Source organism: Schistocerca cancellata, chromosome 4 (assembly GCF_023864275.1).
Source record: "Schistocerca cancellata isolate TAMUIC-IGC-003103 chromosome 4, iqSchCanc2.1, whole genome shotgun sequence".
NCBI lineage: Eukaryota > Metazoa > Arthropoda > Insecta > Orthoptera > Acrididae > Schistocerca > Schistocerca cancellata.
In genome coordinates this window covers 507,171,562-507,185,878 of record NC_064629.1, presented here as the reverse complement: position 1 = coordinate 507,185,878, position 14,317 = coordinate 507,171,562, and the positions used below count along the sequence as shown (strand labels likewise).

Genomic DNA, 14,317 nt, shown 5'->3' with positions numbered 1-14,317 from the left:
TGTCTGACAACTCTCCACTGCCTCCTCTGTTTCATCATGTTAGGCTTTCTCCTGAGGTTGACAAATCACCTTGCTACTCTGACTCAATGACACACTCTCTATTTTTGGACAACACCACACCACTTCCATCTTGACACCACTGAAAGCTGACTCAACCTCACCAGATGACATCACTGACACAGCCATCAAGACCTTGCTTGACAATACAGCAACCGCAGGTGCCACAAAATCCAGGTTTGGCTGACCACATTGTTGACCAGACCACTTCCAGGACTACCATATGTACAGTATTAACCTCACTTTAGGCTCGGCACCCTACATGCTGCGCATGTTCAGCTTGTTGTTATGCAGGGACTCTGCTCTGTAGCAACACTAACCTTTCTAGAATGAAGGATAGTGTAGTAGCATCACTGACTAGTTAATCTGATCTCTGTCCTCAGTGTGTGTAGACTCATGTATCATGTGATAGGGTAAATCACATATCACAGAGTGTATGTGTGTCTCTATCTCACTATCGATACCCTGTGCTGGCAAGTGGACATGGGTTGAAATAATAATAATAAAATAAACTTCTTTATCTCATTTCAACAATTAATAGATGAAAGTAACTTCTAGGAAAGGTCTAACAACCATGATGGATATGGATTATACCTCAAAGACAAAAGTTAAATAAGTGCAACACTTAAATGTCAGAATGGTGTATTGCTTTCAGTGTCATCATTTTGTAATCATATGTGTTTACAGAAACCTGTATTATTTCTCTTTTATCCAGAATTCTTCAGCTGTTTGATAGTAATTAAATTGTCTGCTGTCATTGATAGAATAGAATAGAATAGAAAGATTTTATTCTGTTCTGCTAATGACTGTAGGTTGTCTGGTTATTGTGATCTAGTATTGCAGCTAGTCATTGCTATCTTTCATGTTCATTATTGTATTTATAATTTTTTTCTGTTTTGCTCAGAAGCTATAGCTGTTTCTTGCTCAAGCCATTCATTTTTCATTGGTGGTAGAGGATAAAAATTCATCTCTGGAGATCATTCCTACAAAGCTATCGTGTTCTGCTTCTGGGTTATATATAAATGTTCAGTCCCTGTTCTGCAATCATCTGACATTGCACACAGTTTATTTAACAATAGATGGTCATGCAAAATATATGGTGATCAGGGACACCCCTGCATGTGAACCTTGGACAAAGCACAGGACATACTCCAGAGAACAAACCAAATATGGAACAGCTATTGACCTTCCACGTGAGGTAACTGCCTTGTTCACTCATTAACAGTCAGGTCATAGCAATGTTATTGTTATGTCAAGTATAATACCAGCAGAACACCCATGAGGTTTTTACTGTTACAGCAGCTTCTGGTCCAAGCGCTCTGAAGTAGTATCTTACTCTCACATTGCACTAGAATAACATGATGTGGTGGCCTGTTAGCTGCTTTAGAACTGTAGCTACTTTAGAACAGTGAACATTACTATTCCAAATTTAGGGCACATTATTGCTGTATATTGAAGGTTTGGTGCAATACTAACCCTTCAGTCTATCTGGACATTCAGACATGAATAAATACATCTGGCTATTAAGTCTATACGCATTCAATTAATTAGTCATTCATTCAGACATTGCTTTCTGTCAATCCCAGCTTGAAGGAAAATCTTCATGGATGTGATATGAGTGAATGAATACTTTAAGTAGAGTGAAATGCCTATTACAAACTATTTTTCTGTGCTACAGTAGACTTCAGATATAAATAATAATCAAGAAAGGGAACATACTTAATGAAGAGGATATCAGAAGTACTACATGACAAGTTAAAGCTTAATCACACAAAATTTGGCATACAACACCTTAATACAACAATTAATCATAACTCAATGTTAACAAACATGCAGACATGTAATTACTTAGAGGTCTAGTTAACTCCATATCATCATAATTCACTACACATGCTGCACACATCTTTTCAGCTTACATCAAGTCTGTGATGATACCCTTGCCTCTCCATTGCATAAAATGACTGTGTCATGTAATATTTCACTTGCTTTAAAGTTCTGTAAAAGTATCAACAACATACCATCTGATACCATCTTCTCACTGTGTTTTACAGAAGTCACTGTCAAGAATTAAACACTTCTGCTAACAGTACTTCACAGGGCAAAGAAAATATCACAGCCATTAGAACACTGATGCTGAATACCTAAAGCTTGTGAAGAGATTATGTGATTTTATGAGTTATATAACATATTGATAAATGTAGATTAAATTAGGAAATAATTCAGAAACATAATGAAATGGACCTCTCATACTGTCAGGACACAATTCAGGCTGTAGACGACATTCTTATATTGAGGAAATGGGAGCCCAAGTATATGCTTTTATCACTGGTCATAGGTAAAGGAAAATGGATGTGCTGGCAGGTAATATTCACCCATTGATCAGGTGACAGTATCCAGCAAAACCATTCAGCACTACATTATCTTGAAATGTGACAAAACTGCTTGATGACCACTTAACACATGTTGCTGTTGTTGTTCTTGTTGTGGTCTTCAGTCTGAAGGGTGATTTGATGCAGCTCTCCATACCCTGTGCAAGCCTCTTCATCTCTGAGTAACTACTGCAACCTACATCTTCCTGAATCTGTTTACTGTATTCATCTCTTGGTCTCCCTACATGATTTTTACCTCCCCCCCCTTTTCCCACACACTTGCCTCCAGTACTAAATTAGTGATCCCTTGATGCATCAGAATATGTCCTACCAACTGATCCCTTCTCCTAGTGAGGTCGTGCCACAAGTTTCTTTGTTCCCAAATTCTATTCAGTACCTCCTCATTAGTTATGTGATCAACCCATCTAATCTTCAGCATTCTTCTGTCACACCACATTTCAAAAGCTTCTATTCTCTTCTTGTCTAAACTGTTTATTGTCCATGTTTCACTTCCATACATGGCTACACACCATATAAATACTTTCAGAAAAGATTTCCTGACTCTTAAATCTATACTTGATGTTAACAAATTTCACATCTTCAGAAACACATTTCTTGCCATTGTTAGTCTGCATTTTATATCCCCTCTACTTTGATCATCATCAGTTATTTTGCTGCGCAAATAACAAAACTCATCTACTACTTTAAGTGTCTCATTTCCTAATCTAAATCCCTCAGCATCACTTGATTTAATTTGACTACATTCCATCATCCTTGTTCTGCTTTTGTTGATGTTCACCTTATATCCTCCTTTCAAGTCCCTGCCCATTGTGTTAAACTGTCCTTCCAAGTCCTTTGCTGTCTCAGAAAGAATTACAATGTCATTGACAAACCTCAAAGTTTTTATTTCTTCTCCCTGGACTTTAATTCCTACGCCAAATTTTTCTTATGTTTCCTTTACTGCTTGCTCAGTGTACAGATTGAATAACATTGAGGATACGCTACATTCACTCCCTTCTCAACTCATAACTGCCACCTGGTTTTTGTACAAATTGAAAAAAGCATTTTGCTCCCCATATTTTACCCCAGCCACCCTCAGAATTTTAAAGAGAGTATTCCAGTTAACATTGTTAGAAGCTTTCTCCAAGTCTACAAATGCTATAAATGTATGTTTGCCTTTCCTTAACCTATCTTCTATGGGAAGTCATAGAATCAGCATTGCAGTGCATGTTTTACATTTCTCTGGAATGCAAACTGATCCTCCCTAAGGTCGGCTTCATCAGTTTTTCCATTCATCTGTAAGCAATTAATGTTGATATTTTGCAACCATGACTTATTTAACTACCTATCAGCATGTGCTTTCTTTGGGACTGGAATAATTACATTCTTTTTGAAGCCTGAGGGGTGTTTCACCTGTCTTCTACGTAATGCTCACGAGATGGAAGAGTTTAATTATGACTGGCTCTCCCAAGGCTATCAGTAGTTCTAACAGAATATTGTCTACTCTCAGAGCCCTGTTTCGGCTTAGGTGTTTCAAAGCTGTGTCAGATTTGTCTCACAGTATCATATCTCCCATCTCGTTTTCATCTATGTCCTCTTCCATATCTATTATACTGCCCTCAAGTGCATCTCCCTTGTACGGAGCCTCTATTTACTCCTACCACCTTTCCCTTCTTTGCTTAGTGCTGGTTTTCCATCTGAACCCTTGATATTAATGCAGATGCTTTTCTTTTCCCCAGAGACCTATTTAGTTTTCCTGTAGGCCATATCTACCTTTCCTCTAGGGATATATGCCTCTAAATCCTTACATTTGTCCTCTAATCATTCCTGTTTAGCCATTTTGCACTTTCTGTCAATCTCATTTTTCTGACATTTGTATTCCCTTTCACTTGTTTCATTTACTGTATTTTTATATTTTCTCCTTTTATCAATTAAATGTAATATATCCTGTTTTACCCTAGGATTTCTACTACAACTTATCTTTTTACCTGTTTGATCCTCTGTTGCCTTCACTATTTCATCTCTCAGAGCAACCCATTTTTCTTTCCTCTGTTCTTGTCAATCATTCCCTAATGCTCCCTCTGAAACTCTCAACATTATCTGGTTCTTTCAGTTTATCAGGTCCCATCTTCTTAATTTCCTACCTTTTTGGAATTTCTACAGTTTTGATCCACAGTTTAGAACCAATAAATTGTGGTCCGAGTCCACATCTACCCCTGGAAATTTAAGAGTGAATAACTGCTTGGTCCTACTTCTTGTGTAGTTTTAATCATGTTGAGTAGAGCAGGGATATTGTCAAATGAATGTGCACATTTTGAAAGCTGCTTTTGAACATTTTTGATGGATTGTGGCTGTGTCCATTGTCTTATTGTATATAAAGCTTTTGAAGTTCCTCCTTGTCAATTTAAAATAGGGTGCTATGTATCTGAAGTGTAAATTTTAGTGACAACTGTATGGTGGTTCATTTTCGATGAATAATGTATATGCCAGATAACTACACATGTAAAAGAAAAACATCTGCTTTATAATTGTGTTCCTGTGTCACTGTGCAAACCTGTGAGATACAATGAGAACCTAATATATTTAAACTCTCATATTTTGCTGAGGTCATTTCCTGCAAGGTCTGCAATGTCAAAATAATCATAATGCAAATAACGTTCTTCTTGTGAGATTCAAATTCTATTTCAAAAAGAATTTCATCATTTGTTAATTTAATTAATTTTAACCATTTACAGCTGCTTCAAATTGGTGCCATATGATTTCAGCTACAGCTGACGAAAAAAGGTAGCTCTTTGCAAGTATCCCAGTATCAGTCAAAGAATATTGTGATGTACGTCATGACAATGGAAGAAAGTATGTAACTAACACTTCTGATATTCCAGACATTTTTACACGGCTATAACAATTCACTCCATAAATAGATTAAATAATGTATTATATAAAGAAACTGGTATACTGCAGTGTACAACATTTTTCTCAATATTATGATCATGCAACACTGTGAAGAAAATTAAGACACAAAGGAATATATTTAAAGAGCAAATTGTCGTAATTATGCTTCTTCAACAGCACAGGATGTATTAAGCACAATTTATTGACAGTTAAATCAGAAAAAGTAATAGTTCCTGAATTGTCTGGAAATACACAAATTGACAAACTTCTGGCAGTAGATACCTCATAGTCAATGCAGTATTCTGAATGTTTGTTAAGTAACTCAGATGTCAGTGCAGGAGAACACTGTTTGTAGGTTCACCTGGGAAACACTTGAATATAAACCACATTCTTGGTGCACCTATATGCAATCAGTTCATTCACTGAAAACACAATAGTTGGTTGAGCAGTGAGTAAAGACAATTCTGCATTTGACAGCAGGCAAATCCATGCACTAGCCAAATGTTGTTAGTAGGTAGCAACAATGTCCATATTACAGCCCAGAAGGGAACCATGTAGTGCAGAGCCATTATGAAGAGATATACTGGAGAGCTTGCTGCAAAAATTGGATGATTCGTATGTGAAGCTGTGACCTAGCACTGGGGGATGTGTCCTTCTGCACTGCACCTTGTGAGCTTACCAAATATAAGCACAATTATCTTGATTAGTAAATCAATTCACCTGACAGGATTACAGGAAAATGATGAAATTATTGTAGAGATTGCAGTACTATGATGATGCTGCCACTTATCAACTTATTTATTCCATAGGTGAATAATTTTCTTTGTATATCCACCATGTGAGGGACAGCACTTTGCTGACAATAATACCAAATTTTCAATCAGGCTTTCACTTCAATTGACTCCCGCTGTCATACACAATGATATTTCACCAGTAGTGATCATTAAAAACAATGACTAATGTTTTGTGGCTATGCCTATTTCACTATTCAGATTTAGTATAAAAAATTGAGACAGACGCAAATACAAGCAAATAACTCAACTTACTTTAATATAAGGAAGTATTTTCTTTTCAGTTTATATATTTGATGATTATTACATATTTACCTGATTTTTTATCACTGATGAAAATGAATTTTACTCCAAAACTATATATCTGATTCGCAGTGCTAGTGTAACTGAATTAGATGGTGAAAATGTAAAAAGGACAAAGCATCAAGGCTCAAAAACTTTGCAAAATCATGCGAATGATGCTGTTTCCTTACACTTCAGTCATGGATTAAATTCAAATTTCAACATGTCAGAAATAAAAGGTAACAGAAAGAATGAAAATTCTTATCAGACAACTATAGCTGAAAATATTTGTCTTTTTTTCAGTCCCACCAAAGATCACTCCCTTCAGCTTCCGCTCAGATGTCCACCTGGGAGAGCGGGTAGGTGTTCAGTGTGTCGTGAGCAAGGGGGATGCTCCTCTGCAAATACAGTGGTTGAAGGATGACAGTGAAATAGGGCACAATTCTGCGATCAAGGGTGTACTTGTGCGCCATCTGGACCAGTTCACTAGTGTGCTGAGTATTGCAGAACTTGATCAATCACATGATGGGAACTACACCTGTGTGGCCAGCAACACTGCTGCCCGTGCTTCTCATTCGGCCCCTCTGTCTGTTAATGGTATGATTGTATGTATCACCTGAAGGCAGCCTCAAAGTTCCATGATTAAACTGGCCAGTAATTGTCTGCCTAGATGTGTTTAAATCTGTTTCAGTGTGTTAAATAGAAATTTGTTTGTACTGGAGTAAAGGATCTTAGGCTGCCTAATTTCTGCTGATATATAGGACAGAATTGTATCTGTAGAAATGACGGATTACTACAGCCATAAGCAAGAATAAATTTGAAGGAAGTAAGTTACTATTCATTTGACACATTATAGTTTGTATTAAAACCAGAAAATGCAAAATATTATCAGGCAATAGTGGAACAGTCACAGAGAGAGGGGGAGGAAAAGAAATATATATAATTCTGTAGTGCTCAGTTTCTTCGGAGGTGGATATGGTGGAAATCAGAACAATATTGCGCTAAAAATCATGGTATACTGCACTCATTCATGATATGAGATTTTAATTTACATGTTGATTTAAGTCTTGAGGGGTTTAGAATCTTATATTTCATTCTGTATGAGGAAAATCTCACATTCTTATGTTATAGGTACATTTTAGTAATAATAATCATATTCATACAGGCTAGAGCCAGTACAAACAAATTTAGCATTCTTTGAATGAATTCAACCTGGAGAAGCTGTAAAAATTGAGAATTTACTGGCCTGTTTCTTCACTGGGTCCCTTTGAGGTCAGTAGATTTGTGTTTGGCTTGAGTGTGTGTGTATATATGTGTTTCAGTGCCACCAGCTATTACTCCATTCTCATTTGGAGAGTTATCTACTGGTGAAAGAGTACGGGTGACCTGCAGTGTGAAGCGAGGCGACCCACCACTAACATTCGAGTGGCTCAAGGATGCCCATCCTCTCCCGCCAACCCCAGGCCTGCATGATGACCCTGACCTCACGATCCGAGATTACGAAGATTACTCTAGTGTCCTGGCGATCAGTAGCGTTAGCTCTAGACATAGCGGCAACTACACATGTGAAGTGAGAAATCCAGCCCGAGTCACAACCTACACGGCGCAGCTTCTGGTCACGGGTAACTAGCAATGAAATGGAGGGATCCTGCTACATGCACATAGTGCTAAACATTGCCTTGCCCACTTAACACTTTATGTTATTTTTATTTCTTAATTTGGTTCCTTCTTTCATGTATTCATATTCTCACTTTTATGGGAGATTTTTTCGTGTTATTGCCAGACTTGTTATTATATTTCTTAATTTCACAGAAAGAAGTGTAATGCGAACTAAGTTCTTAAACTGTTGAGGCCCAAATCATGCCAGCTAAATGAAAGAAATAAGTTACAGTGATTAGTCAATCATGTTCATCTGTTTTCAGACATTTTTGTTTATGTTCAAAGTGCATAATTTATTTGTTCTTCAATTTAAACTTGCAAAGTGGTGCTGGGCAAATGTGCTGAAAAGGCATAGAAGCAATGGATCCCTGCAGGCCATGTTCACCCCTATCCCAACCTAGACAAAGCTTGCATGCTGAACTGTCTTTTCACCCTTCTTGTGTTGCTTTCGCAGTCGAGGAATGAGATAGCTGTGCGTTACTTGATTATCACCGCCTTGGATGACATGCGGTTGACAAAAAGCTCCTACTTCTTCAAGCCACGCAGGTAACCTAAAGCTTATCAGCATGTGTAGTTGGTTCATGTCCTTCACTTATTCATGTTCCTTTCTACTGATTATTCAATACTATTTCTTGTGTGGTTTTATTTATTACTACTGTTTTACCTTTCAGCCTTCAAGATATTAATGCCTCAGTTGTTGAAACCTCACAATACGAGGCCAACAACTTCTTTACATTACCTGCACAAGACAGTGGTTATGTTCCTAGAAATAACTAATAAATATATTGGTACAATGTATATGACTACTTCAAAGAATATTTTTTATATAAGTTACAAGATTTATTTGTTTAATGAACAGCACAGCAACACTAAGTTCTAAAGTGTATTAATGAAATTTTCAAATAGTTAATTTCATTTTGAGTATTTACATATTAGCATTATTGGCCTTTCCATTTGAAATATTGTCTGAATAAATATGAATTCCACTGAAGCAAAGCGTTCTCTTTGGAAATGTTGTAGGTAGCAGAAAAAGAAAAATACTCTTTCACATATAGCCTTTCATATGGATGAGATTGCTCTGACCCTCTTTTAAATACTTTTTCAGTATATATTGTTGTCTACCATAAAAACATAAAAGTAGTTTATATGGAATGTCTATAAAGTTGTCATGAATAAAATAACAAAAAGATCTGAATTTGTAGTATTTTTGTTTGTTTGGAAAAAAGTTACTTTTCAGAAATTCATTAACCAAGAAATGATATTTTATTAACTTATCAGTAATACTGTAGTTTTCATCTCTAACCCTGACTCCAGGTATGCTGTTTACATAAACAAATTCAGGTTTACAATACTGACACTTCAGACAGATTTTTTCTTTTTCATAGGAAATATGTCTTTGATTTGTATAAGATATGAAATTTTTTTTTTTTTTGCCCCACTTGACATTAGTAAATTATTTGTCGACTATATATGACAATCTCTCAGTAGCAGGGATGTTATCTCAGACATTGTCTGCCTCTGCAGCTGAAGCCATGCAGGGGACCCAGGTTTGATTCCCAGCTGGGTCATAGATTTTATCCACTCATGGACTGAGTGTTGTTTGTCCTCATCATCATTTCATCATTATTGATGCGCTAGTCTCTGAAGTGTCGTCAAATAAAAAGACTTGCATTAGGTAGCCGAACAACCCCAGATGGGGTCTCCCAGTCAATAATGCCATATGATCATTTCATTTTTTCATCTTAGACATTTGTTGAAATAACTATCACTAACTGGGAAAGATACAAGACCCACATGATGTTTGAAACTGTTGTTTTTGGTAGTCTATGAAATGTGGGAGTGAAATGATGTATGTTAACTACCACAAGATCCGGACATTCCAGTAAAATTTTTATGGCCACATTCATTCAAATGTGAAATGCTTTAATGAATCACAAAATACTTTAATATCTGATGATGGTTCTATGTTGAGCTAGTGCTAAGTGTTCAATATTCTGTGTGTTATAGAAAATTATATTTACTTGCATGGTAACCTACATCTTGAATATCATTGTATTATGAGCATATATGCTCATACTTTCTATCAACCAAATGAAATTTGAAAAAGTCTCGAACTTGAAATGTAGCACCAGCTGCTTAGTCACATAAACATAATAAAGCAAATTAATTTGAAGCAGTTGGTGTGTAGACTTAGTAAATAACTAGGCATAAAGATCAGCCCTGACAGTACCATTGCATTACACTGTACCATTAGTACAGTGGTTTCCTTTTTCCCTTTTTTCACCTCCTTTGTATTTTCTACCATCCTTTGAGTTGTTGTATCCATTTTCATTAAGATGAAATTTCATATAAGCTTCCTATCCTTCCATTTTACCCCACCAAAGAGAATTAATATGCTGAAATATAAAGAGAACATACTTCACCAGGTGCCAAAGGTAGTGTATAGGACTGTAAAAGTTGGTGCTAACTCAGAAAATGACTGTTATTAACTTTATATCTGCTAAATAAGTATATTGTCATAGTACTTATATTACAGAAATTAGACTGCTTTCAGAAAGCTTGTCTTGGAACATCTGATCTTATGTTATTGCAAAAAGACAAGTATCTGTGCCAAGCAGTTGAATTACTAGCACTGTTTATGAATTACCTTTTAGTAAATATGGCAGAGATGATTCCTTCTTTGCTTAGCAGCAGCTTGTTTGCCACTGTTGATCTATTTTTGCCTAACTACAAAATCATCAGCCTTCACTTTATCAAAGCAAATAGTAGTGTGTTTTTAAAATCATAGCACAGCTTCTATTTGTTTGCAGATTTTGCACCAATCCTTTAGAACTAAGAATATAAGTTAGTTGATGCACACACATATAACTGCATTTCTCTTACTGTTAATCTGCTTGTCTTATTTAAACAATTGTGTAACATATAGTTAACTACAGCACAAGATGCTGTGAAAATAAATTATTTATTTTTGTGGTAATCTGAAGACTGAAAATGTTGTTAGCCCTTACAATACCAATGTATTGTTCATAATGCAGAGTACAAAGGGTGCAGGGATACTTTGTGTCTACCACAGAATTTCTATAATTCAAATTTCTTTAATTTTTATTGACCTTTATTAACAAAGTATTGTAAAAAGAGTTACTGATGTGTGATAAAGGTCCAGAAACTGTAAATTTCCTTCAGCAGTCTCTACAAAAACGTATTTAGTATTTTTCACTTTTGTCATCATTTAAGTTTTTCAGTCTTATTTTCTTGAGCAGTAGCTTTCTACATTGGTAGTAAAAGTCATTAGAGAGTTATTCAAGAACAATTCATTATAATTCAAAAATATTACAGATATTTTAGGCTAATTTCAGCTGTTTACATTACATATTTTCTGGGATCACTTATTTGTCACTTTCTTTGGAAATGTCTTCTCGTTTTGAACATATAACAGTTTTCTTTCTGTATTTACTGCATTTGTATCTCTTACAGTTGTTACAGATCAATGTTGTTTTGTTCACTTTGACGTACTTCACTGCTTTTGACTGCCTTTCAACAATGCAAATGATGACATCTTCCCCTTCCTTCTCCAGTTTCCTTTGCAGTGAACTTCTGCTTGATATTCCTTACTGAGAATACCGCCCATGGCTGAAACCACACGTTTCTGGAATCCTCTAATATTCATAGCCCTTTCTTCACTGTATGATTTTGTGAGACGGAGTGCCAAATCTTGGAGAAAAAGCTGTCGCTTATTATATTTTGTCTTATTCCACTCTGGGAAGTTGATCAGAAACAATGCATAACCATTTGATGCTGCTATGTCCCCAAGAGTATAGAAAATATATAGTGGCCACCTTCTTGTAGCCCTCTTAGTTAAAAATTTCCTCACCATTTGATCAGTTGTGTCAATGCTGCCTTTATCTCATTGTAATACAGATTTATAACTTTTTCATATTAGTGTCAGTAGGTTAACCAGTTGCAGCTTCGTAATATCGAGTCGATAGCAACAGAAGCCTTCTTTGGGAGTTTTCACAGGGGAACAATTGTGACTGGGATATTTCCAGTACTAGAATCACTGAAAACAAATTTATTGAAATATCATTCTCTTCTTGAGATATCTTTCAGTTCTTAAGAGGGAGAGTTCTTGAGGTATATGCTTTCCATCAGCTTGTAATGTTCCCACAGGAGTTAAGTTGTGATTCCTCTACAAATCATTGGTCAGATCAATACAGGTGTAATATTATGCCCAGAATCACAGTATTCTATGGACTGTAAGACGCTACAACTACAGGATGCACCTAAATTTTTAAACAGCTTTTTAAATAACACTTTGCCAGACTAAAAACAATCTTAGTTTATAAAACTGAACCGACCTTTAAAATCCCTGAATATCATCTGAACCTTTTTCTTCTTATTTTTCTTTTCCCTCTTCGTCATCATTGTTATCCTCTCTATATACGTATAACATGGTCTTTACTGCCATCAAAAGCGTTACTTGTGCTGCACTTCTTGAAAGATTTAACAATAATGTCTTCTCCCACTCTAGACCATGACTATTTTATCCACTGACACACTTGTTTGATTGTAAGTCATTTTAAAGCACCCTTCAGCATGAATTCATGTTGGGCTTCATACATCATCCATTTGTTGCATTCCTCTCTTAGTTTTCTTTTCTCGTTTTTCATTTATTGAGACTCCAGGAGGCTGAAAGTGTGAAGCAAGTTCTCCTAGAATAACAGCAAGCTCTATATTTCCCTGTCTAAATTCCTCTTTCACAATTTTTTTCAAATGACTACTAAACTGATCTAGCACAAGAAAGGAACTCTTCTTTAATAAAGCACATTTCCTTCTCTCCCACACTTCAGTTTCACTCACCACCTCATCACTGTCACCAAATTCAATTTTGGAAGCTGTAGATTGTTGTAAAATGTCTAATACTTCCCTCTCCATAAGAGAGCGATGGTATATTTTCAAACACAGTTGTCTCTAATACTGGACAAAACATCACTGAATAAGAGGAAACAAGAAACAATCAGAAACCAAAGAAAAATGAATTATTGTTTCTACTCAAACAGACAAATTTAATGCCCAGAGGGCCTACACTGCAAAAATGTTATAAGTGTGTCATTCATGTCTACTACTAAGGAGCAGACTTTATGATGAGCACCATTAGACTTAAATTAATGTATTAAGTTTAGCTGAAAAATTTATATATTTACAAAATCTGGTATAGAAAATAAAAAAACAGTAAATAATTTTATCAGAATTTTAAATATGAAATGCCAATCTAAATTAAATATTTACACAAGGGGGGCACAAAGTACACTCCCCCACCCCCTTGGTACTGCAAAGGTTAATATACCTGGGGCTATTGGATATTTTATCACATGTATAATATAACTTACATTAACATCACAATAAATACAATTCCTACAATGGATAGCATAGTATTAGATAATATTAATGTTGAAATAGGCAAGTATATTACAATAGTTGGATATTTTAATCTATATTCTCAATAAATACAATTCCTACAATGGATAGCATAGTATTAGATAATATTAATGTTGAAATAAGCAAGTATATTACAATAGTTAGATATTTTAATCTATATTCTGTAACATTTTGAGGAGATGGCAGGGCTGGCCTTCACTTACTTTCAAGAGGAAAAGTTTCATAGCTACTAATAGATACATTAAATTCACAAAATATATATTCCTAGCTTTCAGAACTTTTTGTTCTTTTAGGGAAGTAAGAGAGAGAGATTTTGGAAGCCTGGGAAGGATTGACAGGTTGCTCAAACTCCAGGATGAAAGAGGCCTGCCTAACAGTTCTCAATCAGTGGGGGAAATAAAAAAAGAGTTAAATTGAAAACACTAGCTAGATTAGTCAACCTTAGACAAAATTTCCATGACCTCTGTATGTTGTAAAAATCATCTGGTTGCACATTTTCAAAGAAAAATATACCAGTACTAAGCAAAGTTTCAAATTAGAACTGTAAAATCTTAGGAAACAAATCCATAGTGAAGTAATTGCACAGTCAGCAAATGTAAGCCATTTATCCTGGAAACTCATTAACAAACACTATAGAACATTTACAAACACTGAAGGTGAAGCAATAACTCCCAGAAATAGTCATCTGATACAAGACCATAAAATTGTTTGTAATATTCTTAATAAACATTTTATCTTCCCAGCTGCCACCATAATTTGACACACATCGACTCAACATCCAAATACACTGCTATACAACAGACAAGGGTTTTGATTTTGAGTAAATAAAAG

General features: G+C 35.6%; 1 protein-coding gene across 1 annotated transcript in view; it reads left to right on the top strand.

The window, feature by feature from the left end:
• The window catches only part of LOC126184293 (Down syndrome cell adhesion molecule-like protein Dscam2), a 595,669-nt gene that overhangs the window by 245,812 nt on the left and 335,540 nt on the right, over positions 1-14,317 (top strand). Inside the window, exons 10-11 of the mRNA XM_049926671.1 lie at positions 6,695-6,988; positions 7,714-8,013. Coding sequence (XP_049782628.1) covers positions 6,695-6,988; positions 7,714-8,013 — 594 coding nt within the window. The remainder of the gene's footprint in view (positions 1-6,694; positions 6,989-7,713; positions 8,014-14,317) is intronic.